We start from the raw sequence: 21,473 nt of genomic DNA on the forward strand, positions 1-21,473 counted from the left end.
AGCACTCCTCATCTTATTGCAATATAAATAAAATGATTCTTCAGTGTAGGGGCTTGGAATTTTGATTTTAAATGCACTAGTTAGGAGATTGGGAAGATGAGATTTGATGAGGCTTTTCCATTCATAAGAATGAAGACAAAATTGTTGCGTTGGCTAATGCAGTCCTGTTTCCTTGTGTGTGCAAGTAAGTACATTGGAATCCGCACTAGCCCAATTTGCATGTGGGTGTCACAGTCATAATCCTATAAATTGACATAGAAGGGTCAAGCTACCTGCTCAGAGTCTAACATCACTGGAGAGCTGCGCACAACACATAAATGTTCACCTCTCAAAAGCTACATTGAAGACTGCACAACTAAGAGAGAGACTTCTTGCTGCATCCTTTAGAATGCATCTACAAGCATATAGCTCATGTCTGGGCAAAGAAATTGAATAAAACACCCTTGCTTAACCTTATATCTCCCGATTTGGAATACATTTGTTTTATTCATAGGGCTCTCAAGAATTCTGACTTTTTTGTGCATCAGTTTTTGAAATTTCCTACCAGCTTTCCTTCTTCTGGAAACTTAAGTGCTGGTTTTTGTTTCTGATATTCTAGTGGAACGGGAAAATGTACAGAAGAGGACCTTCACCAGATGGATAAACCTACATTTGGGAAAGGTAAGACTGACAAACAGTCTTGATATTGAGATACAAGGACACAACCATAGACAGACTGCAGTTAAGTCATTTTAAAGTAATTAAAATTTGGAAACAAAAGTTGACTTCTGTTCATGTGGGGAGATTTGGAGGAGAATGAGGGGAAGGTGAAAGCAAGTTTCTGGGTAAATGAAAATTGCTTTTCAGGCACAATGAATGCTTGGCTGGCTTTAGTTTATCTCAGGTGCATTTAAGTCTTTAATCCTACTGACTGTTACCATGAGGCTAGAATTTTCCCACAGAGCGTACCCACATAAAATCAAATGTGGTTTAGGCTGCTCTGAGGTGATGATGACTCTGTTCTTCCCTGGACTGGAAGTCTGAACATCTGAGGCATCATGGCCAAAGACAGATGTTCTTCAGAGCCTGGCTTCATCCCAGAGCTGCAGATGGGAAACGTTAATTCCCTGTCAGTCATGTTTGGGGCGGGTATATGATGGGATCTTTACATACCCACTTATGTTAGAGAACTGATTTTTGGACATCACTTTATATTTTTAAGATGTAATTGTTTCTTAATCACACCATAATTCGGACATTAAACCTAATTTACTGTTCTTATTGATAGTAGATAAGTGCTAACTCTCCTGAGCAGTCTGCCATCCAGAGAATGATTTTCCTGCTGTTGAGGATGAAAGGAGAAAAAAAATCCTTAATATTACTGAGACAGCAGCAATGCTAAGTGTAGGATCAAGGAATGAGACCAGCTTCCTAACCTAGGCCAACAGTGCTAACTTGGACTGGAGTTCGGGCTTCACAGTGCTTTTAGTATCTGTGGCTAAATTTCATAAAGTACAGATTGGGACTAACTTTGGGCTACAAGCTGACTCTCAGTCTAGCTCCTGTAGTTCTTGGAAAGTGATTGCATTTCAGACATAGTAAAGCAAAGGGGTTTTAGAAGAAAGGCATCACATATATAGTTGCTTAAGTCCACTGCTCTGCAATGAGTGTTGCCTAAGGAATAAAGGGATCCTCTTAAATCTCACTGGAAAATCAGAATAAGGCTAGTTGGAAATGTTTTGACTAGCAATTGCTCCCAAAGGTCTCTCAGAACGAAGACAGTGTTACATGATTCCTTCGTGAACGAGACTCTAGGGCTTTAAACTAACTGCAATTTTGGAAGTTGTCAAAAAGGGTTGTCAAATACATGACTGTAGAGGAGGTCTTTGATTTACAGAAGGAATTAGATCATGAAAAAGGCTGTAGGGTGCTGTTAATTCTGCTGTGCCAAGCATATGAAGTCTTAGAAACTTTGTGGGCAGGTGAACTGTTTTCTCTGGAGAGCATACAATTTTTTTTTCCTCTCTGATTCAACAAAGAAAAATGCTTGTCTGAAGAAAGGGCAAAAATCTGCTGCTGTATTAATGTTTTTCCTGGAAGTGGCAAAATAAACATACCCCTGTAAATAATGAGAGCTTCACTAAAGCTCTCTCTAGTTACAGGTGATTCCCCAAGGGCACCCACTGAGAAAGGTGGCTTCTGCCTTTATCCTCAAAGAAGCACTTCTTGCAGAGCGGCTTCATTCTTTTAAGGGCAGCAGTGAAGTCTTCTTCTTGTACTTCTTCAGGAAACTTAGGGTGTGGTGTGTCCCCTTTTGGAGCAGACCATCCCATTTGGGTCGTCTTTTGAGAGGAGCTGCCTCTGCTTGTCATGGGATAGTTGGGAGTAGTCTGCATCTTCTGAGTTCTGGTGGTTCTTGTCTTAAGTCATGAAAGAAAAAAAAATAGGTTTGGGTCTGAGGCTTTCAGATAGGTTATTTAATCTTGAAATGAATGATACTTTTGTTTCTTTCAGTATGGAGCATTGTTTAGTACTCTTGGCTAGATTAAAGACTAGTAACAAAAATGTATGGTCCCAGTTTGCCAGAAGCAGTGCTTAATCAAACAGTAGTGCATTGCCCAACCAAAGATAAAAAGATTTGGCTCTTTAGGGACACGTGAGTGAGTGACACCTGAACAGAGAGTAATTGCTGCAGCTGAGACTACCCCTAAGCGCTGAGCTGACTTGGCTGCGTGCCTCACAGCACACATCATCAGACACCTTGGTGAAGTGAGGAGATGGTTCCCTTTGGAGGAGTTTGCTGAGAAGGGAGAGACACAATACAAGAAGCTGCTATTTAAAGTACTTCAAAAATACTGGGAAACAGAATGGCACCACCAGAAACCTTACAGAGGAGACAGGACATTGGGCTGGCTGGATCTTGGGCTTATTTCAGGCATTAAGTGGGATTCGTTTCCGCTGGACTTGCCTTAGTCTGAGGGATCAGCACCCAACCCTTGGGTGGTTGCTTCCTAGGCAGAGTATTTAAGGTGAGATTCTGTTAGGGGAAATCTGGAACAAGTCCTTGTCTGATCTCAATTACGAGTACTATATCTCAGTTTTAGCTCAGGCATTCTTAGGATAGGATTGCCACTGACGTGAAGAAAAGTTGGCCCTTTCTTCCTGCAGGCTAAGATTTACTTCTAGTATCTCTGTCTTGTACAGTTCTCCTTCTTGCTCTCTGAAATCATGGTGACGTACCAAGCAGTACTGCTTTAGAAGCTATCTATCTGGTTTCTTTTCTTCACAGTGCAAGCCTCCTCTCAAAGTGAAAGACTTGTTTATTGATATACAAGATGGCAAAATCTTGATGGCGCTACTGGAAGTCCTGTCAGGACAAAAGCTGGTATGTATACAAGAGGGAGAAACCTCCATAGGTATGGAGCTCTGTATGTTACAAGCAACAATGTCTGGACATCCAAGGAATAAGGGTGAATTTGGTCCTGTGTCTTGGGTATAATGATAAGCATTTCAGCAACTTCACTGTAATTTCCTTATGTTACAGGCTGGTGTCCTGAGTTGTAACTTAAATTTCAAGGAAATATGTAACTATGGTGTAAACGGTGTGTGATCAGTGTAAATGTTCCTATCCCTCAGTTTTTTTAAGGCTTTAATACATTAATGCTCACGTATTCCGTTTAGAGATCACCCAAGTCACGTTACCAAGAAAAGATATATTTGTTGTATTATTTTTTAATCCATAAATTCTGTTTTTATATTGTCGTAAGATCATTATGACACTTAATAGGTCTCCTGATGCTTGGTGTAGTTGTGAGTTTAGTTCTGGTATCCTGGCTCAGGTTTCATTAGTGTTACTGATATGGTCTAAATCAGAAGCACGAAGTTTCACTTATCAGAATCTTTTTGTCTCATCCTTTCTCTGTAAGAGCTGTATAAAGTTCCACATACCAGAAATGGAAACACCCAGTGCAAATATAAATGACTAATTACAGTTGACTTTAATGTTTTCTTTCTACATCAATCTTGTCAGCCAGTACTCTCTTCTGTGTGGGTATCAGACTTGCGTAAGAGGAGAGACCTGTTCTGCAGCCGTCTCACCACTGCAGATGCACTTGCAATCACCTGGTGATGCTCTATAGGGACCGAACCATCTGCATACTGCAGCATGAATGGCCACTGTGGTCACACATTCAGAACCGCTTATTTTTTAATATTCTTGCAGTTTTAGGGAGCTGTAGCAGAAGCAGCAGTATCTCTGTGTGCATTCACACAGACTGCATTGACAACCAGGCTGGAAAGGAATTGAAGGAGGAAACACATCATGGTAAACTCTAGGCTATGCCCGGGGAGGTCAGGGAGAATGGCAAGGAAGGAGGCAAGGTCAGTTGGCCAAACTTGTGCTGGCAGTTAGGTGTCCCGGCACACACGTGATAAAAAGAGTGTGCCAAAGTGGAATTGCAGGGAGACAGGCGTGCAACAAATCTGTTTCATTTCTGCCAAAATGAAGGCTTCTACCTCCCACCCGCCGGTGCCTGCTATGGAAACTGTGCACACTTCCTAATTAGGATAATTTAATTTAGTTCAAGAAAAAAAATCTATTATTACAAATTTTCAGGTAAATTTTATCCTGTGACTGAACGTGGTTGGGGAGTGATTACATAAATAATCAACGTGGCAGGTCCAAGAGAGTGATAACATCTGGAGAGCGGGAAAGCTGGTTGCTCACCCTGTTTTGCTACAGCAAGGGCAGATAATGTAGTTGAAGCACCTTACTGATCAGAAAAGATGGCAGTAATTTTATATAGGTAGATTTCCTTAGCTTTATTTTGCTTCTCTATTTGTATTTTTTTTTAAGCTTTGTATGACATGGTGAATAATTCCACCATTTTTAAAAACAGCATGTGTCTTATTTTTTCTAGATGCACGAGTACAAATCTTCAACCCATCGCATTTTTCGTTTGAACAACATAGCCAAAGCACTTAAGTTCTTGGAGGACAGTAATGTGAGTATTTCCAAAGGCTGGTCTTAATATCTCCCCTTGATATATGTTGCAAATTGTAATTGTTGTAACTAGTCTGATGCGCTGCATGTACATAAAAGGAATGCACTGCTTAAAGGCACTGTGACTTACCTTAGCAGCAAGGCTGAAAAGCCACATAAAAATGCACAACGAGAACACCTACAGCGTCTAAAACAAGGGTTATTTGTTCATTTTACGATATAAAAGTTCAACAGGATTAAAGGATCAGGAACCCAATATTAAAAGAAAATAAAAAGAAATGCACGTAATCTTTATGAACTGGGTCTTAGTGGCATTACTTCAGTTATGCTGAAGGTAGATGACTTTCCTTCCTTTCATCAGAAATACTTTTTGTATTAAAAATCATGTATTTATCTAGTAAACTGCTGCAGCAGCTGATCGTGAGTCAAAGGCAAGAGAAAATGAAATCTGGGAACATGACATAAATGCATAATTCCAGGAATCAAAACCTTATAAGGATATAACTTCCCTCGTAGTCAGTGTGGCACTGTTGCAACATCACTTCCTAAAGTTTTAAGTGACCAAATCAGATCAGACCCTGCAGCTTGAAATGATTCAATCCTTTTTTTCTGTTTTCATTTATCCCATTAGGGCTTTATTCCAAAGCCCCATGGATGTGGCCTGTGTCTTGAAAACTCTCTGCTTTTGAAAAGTGTTGAGAAGTAATGCTGCCAAGAGAAGTCCCAGCCATATCACAACTCATACACCTGGTATACCCAGATCTTTCAGAAAGAGAAAACTAATATTGGACTACGTCCCATAAAGGACTGCGGCATTCTTGCTGTACTGAAAGATCTTTTTATCTAGTATCTGAAATAAAGTAAACTTCTCCGCTATACCATCTGGGAAGAAAATGTAATTGATGATCCTATTGCCTCCAGAGTGCAAGTACTCCGTAGGGTTTAAACTTTATGGGTAAGGGGGGATCTGGTGTGTGCATAGGGGCAAAACCCTGCTTTGCGTGGAATGACACACCAGCAACTGATGGCACTTTGCTGCTTCCCTCCAATGAGCGTAGCTCTTGCTCCAGAGATCCTGCAGCAGTGCTAGTCATGCAGGAGAGTCACGGCAACCCCAGTGCAGGAATGGGCATGATGTGAGGCCTTAGTGGATCTCTTACGACCTGGTAGGTGTGGGAGGTTTAACCTCCTTTGCCTTTTTCCCCAGGAGAGGGTGTGAAAGGTCAAGAAGTTGTCCGGTAACTTCCAGGTGTTCCAGTCTCCTTTTGGAAAGTCCACCAGTAGGGGCTGCTCTGGCCCTAAACGTGTACGTCAGCACGTCCTCCTATAGAACTGCTAAGAAATATTTTACAAGTTCTCAGGGTTCTTAACAGTTTCTCAGCTGATGCCTTCTACCCATATCCAGCTAAGGCCCACTGGCAGATGAGATTTTTTTCTCTCTGCTGGTATCAGCGCATTGCAGAGCTGCAGCTGAAGCACATCTGGTTGCCAGGACCTTGCTAGGGGACAACCTGGAAACTCAATGAGCAAGGCCAGACAGGAGGAGCCTTGGACACAGACGGCCTTTTAATTAGTAGTGCTAAAACACCTACTTTTCTATGGATTTCTTGTTTCCTTAAGAGTAAGCAGCCAGTATCTTATAGCCAGGTGTCTCTCTCTACTGGGCTGGGTGACAAACACAAGCAGCAGTAAGAGGACAGAGCTGACACTGAGAGCAGTCTAATGTTAAATGCCACTTGCTCCCCATTTTGGAGAAAGTGCTATTAAAATGTACTAGGTCTTAAAGGCTTTCCCGTGCCAAGTACTCTGGAGCTAGCAAGAAATCTGAGCCTTGAAACATGACAGCTAGAGGTGTCTTCTTGCTAAGATTAAGAACTGTTGTGCGAACCACTAGATAAAAAGTTATTTTGCTTTCCTTTTTTCAGTTTAACCAAACCAGTTAGTAAAGAGTGGTGATGAAAGTGTTGGCAAACTGCCTTAGCTGCCAAGAACTTCAGGGTTAGATATTAAACCACAGTGGGTGGAACCTATCAGCGTACATTTCTGTGGAACTGGGGCAGCAGGGTAATGTGCTGCTAAGTGATTCATCATGTACCGGATTTCTAAGTGATAAATGGGCTGTATGCTGGGCTTTAACTCAGTGTGGGTGCCATGTGCAGTACTGACAGCTTCCTTGCTCCCTCCCTCCTCCATGACCTTTGCCAAAACCAAGTCTGTGTTGTCTAAGAGAATAACATCCTGGTGCCATCAGGTGGAAGAAACCTCAGTGTGGGAAAGTCGAGTTTGCTTGGATTAGGCAACTCTATCCTTTGCTAACTGATTTAATTGGAACTCTGTGACAAGCTGTGTAAGGTGAGATAAGCAAGGAGAAAGGAGATGCATAGCAAAACAGAAGTAAGCAGATCTTACTAGGATTTTAATTTTTGTACAAGAAGTTACTCTACTTTTTAAGAACAGGATCCACTGGAGGGGGCACCATCTTGTTCCATTTTTGTATGGAGGAAACACATTTGTGGTCCTGAGGATGCAGAATGGGGCTCACTTCTGTTCTGCAGACTATGCTGGGGGCTTGAGATAAGAGTTCAGTGAGCAGGGTGGTTGTGATCAGGGAAAATTATCATTAACACAAGATTTCAGTCTTGCTTTTTGGCTGGCCAGTCAGTGGCAGAAGTGTTCTGGAGATATCCAGTAGTGTCAGTGCATTTTTTGCATTTACCTTGCTTTGAATTAGGCTCTGAATTTATGATCTCTTCTACAGGTAAAGCTTGTTAGCATTGATGCAGCAGAAATAGCAGATGGAAATTCCTCTCTGGTACTTGGACTAATATGGAATATAATCTTGTTTTTTCAGGTAATAAAACTTGAATACTTTATGTGAACAATCTTCATGGTATCAGTATATTTTTAATTTGATTTTTAGTCCTAAAGAACATAATTAAGCATGCTAAACCTGAGCTTTTCCCTCTTAATATACACTAATTTTATACCTGCAGCTGCTTTCATTTTACTTCATTGGACCTATTTTGGTGTAAATAGGACACAATTTAGGCCCTCGTTTGACTTGGACCAGAATTAGAGCTTCATATTACTACTTTCCCTTCTCTCCTGTGCCTTCTCAGTGTTCTGCTCCAGATTCCCTGGATCTGAACCAATGTCTCGGGTTTGGTTCCAGGTCACAGTTTATTTTCAATAACCTTTTCTGGATTTGGTCCAGTGTGGTGGGAAATTCCATGTAGAATCACTGATCTCCGGAGACTTACTCAACATGGCAAAAATTTGCAACTGATGTAGAGGGCCAAATGAAAGATCTTGAAGGGCTTGGAACTGATAAAACTGATTTGAGCCTGCAAATTGATTTAGCCCCAGGCTTAGATTAAAACTGCTCCCTAATCTACACATATTTTGAAAATGTCCTTCTAGACAATACCAAATTCTAATAAACAGAGAAAGATGGAGGGAGGGTTTCTGCAACTCTCTGTGAGGCTCTTTCATTTGCTTGGACTCATTTCTAAAATGGCTACAGGTGTAAAAAACAATCTCGAAGTTGCACTGGGGTTTCTTTCCCTGGCTGAGCTCCTCAAGCTGAACAGTGGTGCACAGCACCAGTTTGGCCAGACGGACTCGGGGGCAGAGATGGTGCGACCAGAATCTGTCGCCCCGGCAGCAGAGGGCATGGGGGGCCTAAAAGCAGCAGAGTGGGTAATTTGGACTCAGTATCAATGCTGACCAAGGCCAAGAGTGCTGCTGCAGTCACCATTTCTTGACTAAAAATATTTCACTCAGGCGAGTCCCGTGAAGAGAAAGAATGATTTCAGTTAAACTAACTTTTCTTTCAAGGATATGTTTCTCTGCTTTTTGTTTAATACAAATTTGCTGAGTGCAGCCTTAACCGATACCTTGCCCTGTCTGTCTCCTGGGGTTGCCAAGCTGGGCTGCTGCTGGCTGTCACACCTGCGCAATACAAGTTGAGAGTTATAATGGACAGGCCTATAATTACCTCTTAAAATTCAGTTATGGCACTGTTATCTTTACAGTTTGCATGAAAACAAGCACTGAGTTCTCTGTGCAGCCAGCGTTAAACCACAGCACTGCGTGTTTTGCCTTTTTTTACAGATTAAGGAGCTGACAGGCAACCTCAACAGGAACTCCTCCTCCTCCAGCCTGTCCTCCGGGCCCAGTGGTCCCGAGTCAGACACGTCCCACCCCAGCACTCCCAGCGTGGAGAGAAACGTGTCCGTTACAGTGAAGGATCAGCGGAAAGCCATCAGAGCCCTTTTAATCTGGGTTCAGAGGAAAACCAGAAAGTAAGCTAACAAACCCCGGTGGAAAACCGTGTTTTGCTGCCTGCACTTTTGAAGCTGTAACTCTTTTCTCTCTCGTGCCCCGTGTGTGCACTACCATGCGCCGTGGCTTCTTCTGCTTTGGAAGTTTGCAGGCGCACGTCTCTGCAGGGGGGTATATCACTACGGCCCTGTCTCGACAGCGGCCATCTGACCTTGAAGCCGTGCACATTGCTGGCATCATGATCTGAGTGTTAAATGTTAACTTGCACTAATCTGCTTGGTGCTGTTTAAAACAGGATTGTTCCCTCCTCCCCCTACCCCCTGGCTTTTGTGCAGTCTATTTGATATCTTTTGCTAATTAAAGGGTAAGCATAAACAAGGGGTGAACCGAAAAAATAAATGTATTGAAAGACTTTAGGAACAGCCTCTTAAAGTAAGCAGCAGGCCTGAGGGAGCTTCTCTGTGTGCTGCAGAGTGCCTTGAAGGACAGAGCCCGTATTAGAGTGAGGACCAGAGGAAAGTGAGGACCAGAGAAGTAAAGGCCATGGACTTTTCAGTCCAGTCAAAGAGTTCAATTGGAAAATACCTAATAGGAGAAACTTGTTCTTGCACCTGCACTATTAAAAACATAATAGCATCCTGTTATCCAATGACCTGTGCAGAATTTTCTATTCTGGGGCTGTATTTCATTGCAAGTTTGATGGTTGTTTTTTCCTCCAAAACTTTGGGCATCTAACAAACTTGTGGTTTATACATACATTGACACCATTTGCATATGGCAAAGCACAATTTTCTGCTAGAGAAGGCCAAGTACACAGGAATGTGAATCATTTATGCTTATGTTTTTAAATACTTAAGTGCTGGCAGTCTTCCCAAGCTTCTTCCCAAGCTATGGCATTAAAATGCTGGAGAGCAATAGAAGCAGGAATCACAGAGACATTTGGTTTTGTGAATGTTAAATGTGGTTGCTGAGTTCTTGAGGGCTTTGTTTTTACTAACTACTTCCTACAAGCAGGTTGATGTCAGCTGTTAGCCACACCGATTCAGTTTGTGAGTCCTTGTGTTTTATGGACGTATTTTGTGCATTTTGAAATCCAAAAAGATCTCAAATGTGACTACTGCAACTCAGCAACCTTACTTCTTACTTTCAGGAGTCTTTGAAAATGATGATGCCTTTACCTTGGATTTTGTAACACAACCACCCACGTAAACTGTATGTAATTCTGTTCAGGTACGGCGTTGCAGTTCAGGACTTTGCCAGCAGTTGGAGGAGTGGCCTTGCCTTCTTAGCTATCATAAAAGCAATAGACACTACTTTGGTAGACATGAAGCAAGCACTGGAGAAATCAGCTCGAGAAAACCTGGAGGATGCTTTCAGCATAGCACAAAATAAGCTGGGTGTTCCTCGGCTCCTAGAACCAGAAGGTAAAACGCCTATATCAACTTTGTTGGGTAACTTTCAAACTATAATGAATTAATGAATATTGCATTGTGATACCTATCAAAAACCTCCCAGAGATCAGGGTGTTGATGTGATCAGTCTGTTGGGCTGATTGATAAGAAAAATAAAAATGAATTGGTCACTGGCTTGTAGTCGTATACTTCCAGTCATATTTGTAAGCTCCTTGGGGGCAGAGATCTTACCATAGTTTTAGCTATGTACACTGGTCTTGGTTAATGTCTAGATGCTATGTGACATCTGCATTACTAGCAGGCATTGATCACCACCCTGATGTGCTGAGAGGTGTCTCAATGCATTAGCACCATTTCATAATGCCTACTAAATGTCACCCCAGCATGAAGTGTGCGAGTCTGCTATACCAGGAAAATGGGTAGATACCTATTCAAATGTATCTGCATCTCCCAGTTTTTCCTTTACAATGCATATATACACATATATATATGTGTGTACACAAGCATATATGTGTGTATATAAATATATGTATATAAATGGCGATGCTTCTTGCAGTCTAAATTTTTTACTGAACTCTACTAGACAGGTGTTAGGCCTTGATTTTATGATTGAAAGCACAGATTGGTTATTTGTGCTTTCATGAGTCACCTGTTGAAAGACTAGGCCATCCTGCTAAAAGTAAACCTCTGTGCTGTCACTCAAAAAGATTACCATCTAATAACAGCATGAAAGTGGATGAAAAGGGACCCTGGTCAGGGTTCGGTGTGTGTTTGGAAATAGAAAAAAAATAATGTGAGTAAGATCTTGAGAACTCTTTCAAGTACCATCAACAGTGAAAAGGATTCCAGCCTCTCTGATCTGTCAGAAAAAAAAGTATTTGTAGCTGTTATTTCTGTCATCGTAAAGGCAGGATAAATGTCTGACGATCTGTTCCTCTGCAAGAGCGTTTCAAAGCCATGTGCGCTCAAGCCCCTTCCGTCTGTCTCCATAGATATCATGGTGGAATCACCCGATGAACAGTCAATTGTGACATACGTGGCGCAATTTCTGGAACACTTCCCGGAGCTGGAAGGGGTATGTGTTTACTCCTACATCATGTCATTTTTTTAATTTGCTTTGGTGTACTTAATGAAGTCAGATATTGCTGTATTTATCTTCTAGGTTTCTTTCTGAAGTATTTAAAATAAACCAGGAACTCAGTTTTAATTTTTCACATTTTTGTTAAATCCAGTCAAATGTGCTTTCATTGGCGATTGCTACAATGCTTTAGGTAGACTTGTGCTTTTAAACATTTGGATCCAATTATAACTTTCAGAGGTTAGAACTGGTTACATAGGGCTCCACTGCTTTGATCAGAATAAGGCTGAAATTTATCCCTTCATCTATGATGATTCATTGGACTTTGAATTTCATTTTGACTTCTGTCTTCTCAAGTTTGAGGGCCACAATCAATCTGAATTTAGCAGGTATCAGACACAAGATACCAGAGGCTGAATCTTGTCAATGCAGCAGTCAAAAGCACACATTGTAAGCATGAAATAAACTGCAGCTTAAAGAACCAGAACTTTAATGCAGCCTTTATCAAAAATAAAGAATTGAGGAGCAAGCAGGGACTGACAGTGTCAGGGACTGACAAAGGTCTTTTGGAGAAACAGAGGGTAAACTTACAGAGGAATTAAAGGATAGGAGACAGAAAACTTGAGGAAAAATGGGAAGTCCCAGGAACTGGAGGTGTGCATAAGTTGAAAAACTGTTCTGGAGGCTGCTCGTACTTCCAGACAGACCTAGTTCAACATAGTCTTTTTGGTTTGAAAGGCTTCCCAAGGGACTCAGTGTCCCTGGAGTATCTGGGTAAGTTTTTGTGCTAGAGTACATGCACATAAATGATGGTTCCTACATGAAAGGCATTTCCTCTCATTTCTTGACTGAATGTTCCAGTTGGTATGTATTTTGTAGCTTATAAAATTGGTGGGCATTACTAAAGTCACTGGAATTAAAATTATTGTAATAATCTAATTATGATTATTAGATTAGATGAGCATTAAGATCTGTTGGCATTATGACTTGTGGGCATTTTACTGGGCAAAGAAAAAGCCTACTTTTTTTTTAAATACAGTTTCTTGGAATGGAATAATCTAGTATATGAATATATTTCACAGTGGATTTAGTGGACTTGTTAGATTTATTTTATTCCCAGGGTTTGGGATTGTGTCAAAAAGCCAAGTCAGTTGTCTCCACAGGTGCAGCAGGGAGAGATTAATACATTAACAACTGAGGAGGAGGCTTGTCTGCGTTCTAATCTTACTGTACGAGTGGCTTCTTGACATTAAGCTTTGTTCAACTCACTTGACTTGCCAAATTGGTTTCCCTACTTTCAAAATAAGTGAGTCATTAGCTGGCCATTCACAAGGCAATGAGGTGATGGGCTAGGTAGTTATTCTTTCTGTAGTGTTTGGGAAAAGTAAAATGCTATCTGAGTTATGATTTGTCTTTTAATGGTGTATCATCATTTATAGGAAGACTTTACAGATCCTGACAAGGAGCTTCCAATTGAGTCCACGTACGTCCACATCAAAGACACACCTTCAGAAAAGGAAAGCAAAATCCTGATTTTAAGTGAAAGTGAAGAAAACATGTATACCATTAATCACGAAAGGAGTCATCCTGCTCCTCCAAAGGTTCATATTCATGACACACCTGAGAGAATCCCATCAGAAACCGTTCCTGAAAACTGTAATGGGAAATTGAGTCAAGCGTTAGGTGATGAACAGGAAATGTCTGAAGAGGAGCCTCAGAGGCCTACCTCACTGAAAATTACAGGATCCGTCAGTTTTGAATCCAGTTCCTCTTGGGAGGTTCTAAGTGATAAATTCATGCCAGGTGACAGGGGCATATCTGATGATCCTCTGAAACAGAATGATGACCTTTCTCCAGCTGTTCTGACAGATCAGAAAGATTCTGTTGACTCTTTTGAAGACTACTCTGAAGAATTAACTAAAGAAACCTCTACTGAATATGACAACGAAACTAAGAGCCTTTCAGCCAATACTTCTTCTTTGAGTCCATTATCCTGGACTTCAGGTATACTTACAGATGAATCTATAAATAAAGTAGAAGAGAGCAAACCCCAAACTTCAATTCTTTTACCAGAAGATACCTCAAAACAAGAAGATACGCATAAGTATGTTCTTCATCTTCTAAATGAGGAAATACTGAAACTTCCACAAAATGAACATACAAAGCAATCACCTGTCTTTGAGACAATAGAAACTAACCATTGTTCACTGAATGGTTCTAATCTCAAAAGCCAAGAACTATCTATACATGAAACATCTGATGACTCTCTCTCGGATGTACCTAAAAATCCAGAGGACCTGGACAGCTGTGATGAAGTTGAGTCTGCAGCTGAAATGCTACCCAGTTCTTCAAAAGTATCTGTAATACCCCATGATCTCTTTTATTATCCGCATTATAATGTTCCCATATCAGCAGTTTTGGATGCTTACCTTGAGCCTTGTATTGAAGGATATGATACTGGAAATGACAAAGCTTCTTCTGAAACAGTAAGGGATGTTTTACATGAGAAGGGATTACCAGAACAGAACTACAAGGAAGATGCTCCAGAGCCAGACTTAGGGAATAAGCTAGGTGTCCCTCCATCAGAAATGGATACTGAGAGTCGCGAGGAGGAAACAACAGATATTAACAGTCACATGAATTCTTCCAATGAAGAAGAAGTGCCATTACTAGTAGGAGAAGAGTTAGAAATTGAAAAAGATGGCGAAAAGGCCACCAACCATCAAGATTCCACTATTCCACAACATCCTGAGGTATTTTATTATTTTATTGGCAGCATTTCTTTGTGTATGTATGAAGGATTAGCATCTGACCTCAATGGTTTTTGCTTTCATTTTGCAATGCTTTGGAGAAATATCTAAAATGTACTTGGTTTCCTGTCCGGTAGCGCTGTTTGCCACAGCCCTCTACTGGAATGAATGGAATTGCAGATCCCTAAGAAGATCTGACATTAAAAGAGAGAATAAGCCCTAATACTAATAGTACTGCAAAAATGTGAATTTTAATTATGTTTTAAAGTAGCTTGAGGCTCCTGTATAATCCCTAGGCATAAAAGATTATCACAGAGGGTATTTTTAATAATTTGTAATGAGATGAACAGAAAGTAGTATTGCTGATATAGAAAGGATACAGGCAAAGGTAATTTTTGTCTGAATCCAAATAAGCTTGCCTATAAAAATTTAAACTAATTTGAGTAGCATAAGTTACATGGGTAAAATGAAAGCTTGTCTACACTGGAGGAAGAGAAAGAGGGGGGATTTTTGGTAGTTATTCTGTGTATTGGAGTTAGGCAATTTGCTACTGCATCTCTTCTTGCAGAAACTGATTTTTAATTGTCTTATACATTTTCCAGCGCAGTAATTTTAGACAGTGTTTTGCAGGAATGAGTGTCCAGTTAATGTTACTCTACATGTTGCTTAGACAAGTTGCTTGGACATGTTTTGGTCCTGACACTTACTAGAGTAATGAAGTCAATCTTCTGTTAGCTTCAAAGACTACTTGGGGATAGATTAAAAAAAGTCTTAGCGGATGACTTCAAAGAGCCATGTCATGTCATGACTTCTTATATAAAAAGAACTGACAACTAATTGTATGTATATTGAACTGATGACACTTTATAGCTCAATGTATCCAAAATGATTTTCAAGAAATGAATTGCTTTTTATTCTCTTTAGTGAGACTTTCAATCTTGTACTACATGCAATTTAGCATCTGAGTAGGCTACACCACTATTTAGAAGGGTAGGGAAACAGTTTTGTTGTCTAATGCAAAATGTTTCTTAATTTCAACAGGCCATAGTAGAACATCTAGAGGATTTATCAATAGCCATAAAGAGACCAGAAAAAAGTAGTAATAGGGAGGAAGAAGGGAAAAATATGATCAAAGTAGAAGACTTGCAGATCTCAGAAGGTGCCACTACTGCTCTGTCACAAAATAAACTGGAAGAAATTGCTGATTATCAGGAATTTACCAGGTATTTCACATTAACATTGTCTTAAATACACCTAACTGATATGAATGCCTGGTCTTTTGAAGTGTGCCCTGTCCATTGGATGTTTCTTGTAGACTTCTTTTAGGAGCAGTGTATTGGGACTCATTGCCTTCTTCCTGTGTTTATCTTAAATGTGCCAATGGGACTTGATTTGACTTTGCTATGCAAACTTTGTTATGCAAAACCCAACTGGAACCCCAGCGTATTTTTAACATGGCAGTGTTTTAACTGTTTTTCCAACAGAAAGAGTGTTTTGTAACGTAGGTGACATAATTCATTTGCATTGTGACACTATGTGGAAGCGTGATACTGCTTCATTCCAACAGATATTTCTTGGCCTCTTTTTCTGTTTTTGAACAAGCGAATGAGATTGTGGTAGGTTGACCTTGGCTGGCCACCAGGTGCCCACCAAGCCACTCTCTCACTCTGCATCCTCAGCAGGACGGGGGGACAAAATAAGATGAAAAACTCATGGGTCGATGTAAAGGCAGTTTCATCAAAAAAAGCAAAGGCCACATGTGGAAGCAAAAGGAGACAAAAAAAAAAAAAAAAAGAAAATATTTACTCTCTACTTCCCATCAGCAAGCGATGTCCAGCCACCTCCTGGGAAGCAGGGCCTCAGTAAGCGTAGTGGTTGCTTCAGAAGACAAATGCCTTAATAACGAGTGTGTTTGTGTATGTGCGTCTCTCTGCCAGCTTCCTCCTGTCTCTTAGTTTTTATTGCTGAGCACAACATCATATGGTATGGAATGTCCCTTTGGTCAGTTTGGGTCAGCTGTCCCAGCTATGTCCCCTGCCACCCTCTTGCCCACCACCAGCCTACTGGCCTTTGCGGGGGAGTTGGAGAGACAGCCTTGGTGCTGTGTGAGCACTGCTTAGCAATAGCTGAAGCATTGGTGTGTTATCAGCACAGTTTTAGCTACAAATACAAAGCATAGAACTATAGGAGCTGCTATAGGGAAAGTTAACTGCACCCCAGCCAGACTCAGTACAGAGACACTCAGCTAATTTTACTCCATTCACTTCTGTTCCCTCTTATGTTCTCATTTAGTTCTTAGGTAATGTATTTGAGTGGGACATGAACTGTAATTTGTTGATGCTTATCGCTATAACACTGTAATGAATTTGAAAGACTTTGCTTAGAAAAACCCATTATCTCCTTCAAGCTTTCTGTTCCCTGCAAGGTCTGTCAATTTTTTATTTATATAGACAACCATAAAACCTGGGGTGTACTTTCACTTAAATGTCAATGATGTCAAAGGTGCCAAAACCCTACCAGATACCATTTTTCAGAAAAGATTCCAATTTGAGCATATGGATTTTTTCATGGGTCAGGTTTTCTGAAAGTGATTTTTTATCATCTTACTGATAAATTCAAGTCCATATTCTACTACACGCAACAATGCATATTTGTGGTTTTGCATAGCTTAAAACTAGCATGTGCAATTGCAGTGGCTCTCTTTGAAGTCAAAACAAAACTTAGCTTTATGAATTTAAAAACTTTGCTTTTACATACATTTCAGAACCAGTGACAGTGATTCCAACATTTATCTCCGAAAAAGATCTCCTAATACTTCTGAGGAGGTAAGTATGTGGAAATTCACCTGTCGCTGTTTCTCTGTTTCTCGTAAACTCCAAAAGTTCGCATACTGTAAAAGGGTCTACTCTATATGTAAAGCTAAGTGACAATACAAAAGCCCCATGACTTCTAATAATTTTAGTGCCAAAACCAGGCATAGCTGAAAAGCTTTACTGAACTCTCCTAAATAGATGGAATTGAACCTTGTTGAACCTTGACCAAACCCACAAAGGAGTACCTAATACTACAATTAAATCTATTGTAACTTTGAGGCTTACTTCCTCATAACTGTATAGCTGCAACATTTTGCTTCTTTGAAGCTGCCTTTATTTGCTGCTCCAGTTTCTTTTAGTTTGTGCATTCTCTGTATGTATGTTGGTGTCCCGGTCACAGCCCTGCAAAAATGCTGGGTGTATCCTGAAGTGCACTTTTTATGACAGATTGGGCTCCTTCCTTCTCCTTCATAGCAGCGGTGTATTATATTATCTCAATAGCAACAGCTAACCCTAAAAGAATTTTAGTTGTAATGTGAAACTGCATCCTTAATGGCAGATGGAAGTCATATTGGTTTCTTGAGAGCGCACTATACAGCTGAGCTCTGGATTTCTAAGTCAGAAGGAAGGGACAACGTCAGCAATCTGGGCACACTGAGTAAGGATAGGAATATGGCTCTTTTCAGCACAAAATAAAATCCTGACCGTCTTGGAGTTTTAAAGAAATGCTGCTGCCCATGTTCAGTGAAACTGAGGTTTCACACAGATGCTTTAGTTTTGCAATGCTGTCAGAGCTACTAGAAATATATATCAATGAAGGGAGCTTTATTCAACTGAATGAAAGCAGTTGAAAGCAAAAAAAATCTTCTTTTTTCACAACTTTTTTCCTTTTCTGTGTGTGTAGCAGACTGCAGTGGCGGATGTGCTGGCAGGGAATAAATTTATAAGCACATTTTCATTTTATTTAAGCAAACATTAGACATACTCTGCATAAAATACACACACAATTACCATCTTTGTGAGATGCTGAATTTTATTTTTTTTATATAATCTATTCCTGTTTTGTTTAAGGAAACCTATGGTGTAAACGAGCAGAAGATGACAGATATGGGTGAAAATCCATTGATCATCAGGTGAGTCGTGCTTATTCAGACAAAGCCTTTTGCAAGGAATCCATAACTCCCAGGTGCTTCTAACAATGTTACAAAGGGAAATGAAAATTAACCATAATTGTAGAGATTGACTGGATGTCTTGTGTAATGGCTTGGAGTTCATATTTCCCATAGGTGTAAGACACAAAACTTCTTTATTGCTCGATCTCCCCCTTGACTAAAATGCTTTTCCTTGTCTTGAGAGGAAAGACTCAGCTGCCTAAGCAAGATTGTGAGCACTTTCTCCACATAGTGGATATTTCACACCAAGAAAAGAATGGGAGGACTTCAAATATGAGGCCCTCCGGCAGTCATGATTCTTTCCATGTTTGGAAGACTGTCAAGACAATGTTTAGCGTGGTCAGTGCTAGACCATACTTCAGTGGAGTTCTGGCCTCTGTTAGAGCACCCATGAATTTTTATTATTTGTATGTGTGTTTAGTTTAGACTTAGGGTGATGGATCCTGAACGGAGAGTGTGTATTCCTTTGGTATTAGGGTCTACATATCTATAAGAAACAAGGATTGCTTTAGGTTTTCTCTCTCAGTTCACAGAATCATAGAATCACAGAATCACTGCTGGCTCATGTTCAGGCGGCTGTCAACCAACACCCCCAGGTCCTTTTCTGCCAGGCAGCTCTCCAGCCACTCCTCCCCAAGCCTGTAGTGTTGCATGGGGTTGTTGTGACCCAAGTGCAGGACCCAGCACTGAGCCTTGTTGAACCTCATACAGCTGGCCCTGGCCCATCGATCCAGCCTGTCCAGATCCCTCTGTAGGGCCTTCCTACCCTCCAGCAGATCGACACTTCCACCCAACTTGGTGTCATCTGCAAACTTACTGAGGGTGCACTCGATCCCCTCATCCAGATCATCAATGAAGATGTTGAACAGGACCGGCCCCAGTACTGAGCCCTGGGGAACACCACTGGTGATTGGCCGCCAACTGGATTTGACTCCGTTCACCACCACTCTCTGGGCTCGGCCATCCAGCCAGTTTTTAACCCAGCGCAGAGTGCACCCATCCAAGCCGTGTGCAGCCAGCTTCTCCAGGAGAATGCGGTGGGAGACAGTGTCAAAGGCTTTACTAAAGTCCAAGTAGGCAACATCCACAGCCTTCCCCTCATCCACTAAGCGGGTCACCTTGTCATATTCAGTTGAGACTGAATAGTACCTCCCAGAACTTCTAGTTAAAATGATGGTTGCATTTAAATGCAGAAAACACACAAAATATTATCAGGATCCAGTGTCCTGGTCTCACTTACACTTCTGTTAAAAAAATACATTAATAGCTATCACAGTTATGCCTGTTTGCAGACTGCTGATATTGAGCAAGTTTTGTGTAACGCTCAGGTATATATCCAGTGTAATACCTGAGCAAGTAGGATGCTCCAAGCCAGAAGACGGACTCATTAAAACAGGCCAAACCACAGTTTTCTACAAAAGTAGAGTAAAAAGAAGTGTACCAGAGGGTGATTCACATAGTAGTATAAAATTATAAAATAAGTGTATGGTCTTGTGCCTTTTTAAATAAGACCTTTTCTTATCTTTGTGAGTGCTCAGTGGTGCTGGCAGAGTCCGTTGGGCTTTGCCCTTATGAACCACAGCTGGAATTTTGGAAAGTTGGCATTTTGGAGTTCTCCTACAAACCCCAACTGCTAGTTGGTTTCTGGAAGTCTTGGGCTTTTTCTGTTTAATGTTCTGGTGTCTGACATAAGAAGCTCTGGAAGTAGATGATTCGGGGAAAGCGTATCAAGTCAGATACAGTGTATAAGTAAAATTGTGAAAGTGTGATATGTGTTGCCCAGAGCTATGTTTACTGTTCTGAATATAAAAGGGCATCTTTTTGACTGATGGAAATCACCTTATGTCAAAGGACTGTACTGTAATGGCATGTATTTAGACTATCTGAGAATTTGTCCAAAGTTTTCAGAGGATTAATTGCCATGTACATTGGCTTCTAAGGGAACACACTGCTAAAGCCCATTATGCACCTCATAGTCTAGCTTGGACTCCAACTGACTAGACTGAAATGGTTCATTAAACTGCTGTCTTTTAGTCCACCCTCTAATCTTTACAGTAACTATTAACCAGAAGGGTTTTTTCTTCTTCTTCCTGCCTCTTATCAAATTCTCTCCTGTTTTCAGGAAGAAAAAGGACTTGGAAGCAAGTGAGACTCCAGCACCAGCTCATGAGATTACGATTGTTGAGCAGCCAGAGATATTCTACTTCATCATTTTCTTCTGGGCGCTGGTCTACTGCCTTTTACTCCTTCCACAGCTTCTTAGCAAGAAAGTTTGATCTCTGTGAGGCGTAGAACAATAAAGGACGGTGGCTGGATTGCTTTGTGTATCTGCATATGAATATGTTCCTTCAGGTGAAGCACAACCAGATATGTAGGACCTGGTATTTGTGTTTATTATCAGGTTGTCCTCAATCCCTCTACTGTTGTGCTATGACAGTGTCTAAGCACATTTTATATTATGATAATTCTGTAAATATATATAAAAATGACCTGATTTAGTAGACGCGATTTTGTACATTTGTGCCTTGCTTTATAAGATGCTAAATAAAACCAGATAATTATCAGTAGAAATATGAACAATTCAGAGCTCTAGTCTTCAAAAATGATTCTTCTGGCTTCATTTACCTATGTAGGGCCTAACAGCTGTGGAAGAGGGGTGGTGTTGACTTGCCCATGAATCTGGCCCACCTGCAAGGGCAAGGCTAGAAATGCTTTTTCCCATTTTCCATGAAATTCTTTGAGAGAGCTGGAGGCAGAGCAGAGCTGCAGGTGGTGGAACATGCTGACCCCAGGAATTGATTACAATTCCAATGGCAATCCAGTGGAGCAACAAAATCAGACTGAGGGTTTATTTGGGTAGGTGAGTTTGGTGGTTTAGGATTTAAATTCATTTTTATCGTGCACCTTTTGTTATGTTTAATTTGCAGGAGTAAATTGGGTGTGGAGAAGTGTGAAGAACATACATGCTAGCTGCTTCTTAGGA

The 21,473-nt window shown here is 40.8% G+C and overlaps 1 protein-coding gene across 1 annotated transcript in view; it reads left to right on the plus strand.

Moving 5' to 3' along the window:
• The window catches only part of CLMN (calmin), a gene marked incomplete at its 3' end in the record, with an annotated part of 72,575 nt that extends 51,809 nt beyond the window's left edge, over positions 1-20,766 (plus strand). The window contains exons 2-13 of the mRNA XM_082316865.1: positions 599-660; positions 3,269-3,364; positions 4,899-4,982; positions 7,740-7,832; positions 9,095-9,285; positions 10,496-10,689; positions 11,670-11,752; positions 13,195-14,508; positions 15,547-15,728; positions 17,270-17,330; positions 18,390-18,451; positions 20,613-20,766. Coding sequence (XP_082172991.1) covers positions 599-660; positions 3,269-3,364; positions 4,899-4,982; positions 7,740-7,832; positions 9,095-9,285; positions 10,496-10,689; positions 11,670-11,752; positions 13,195-14,508; positions 15,547-15,728; positions 17,270-17,330; positions 18,390-18,451; positions 20,613-20,766 — 2,576 coding nt within the window. The remainder of the gene's footprint in view (positions 1-598; positions 661-3,268; positions 3,365-4,898; positions 4,983-7,739; positions 7,833-9,094; positions 9,286-10,495; positions 10,690-11,669; positions 11,753-13,194; positions 14,509-15,546; positions 15,729-17,269; positions 17,331-18,389; positions 18,452-20,612) is intronic.
• Between the last annotated feature and the right edge of the window lie 707 nt (positions 20,767-21,473).

Source organism: Platalea leucorodia (genome assembly GCF_965183815.1).
Source record: "Platalea leucorodia genome assembly, chromosome: 7".
NCBI lineage: Eukaryota > Metazoa > Chordata > Aves > Pelecaniformes > Threskiornithidae > Platalea > Platalea leucorodia.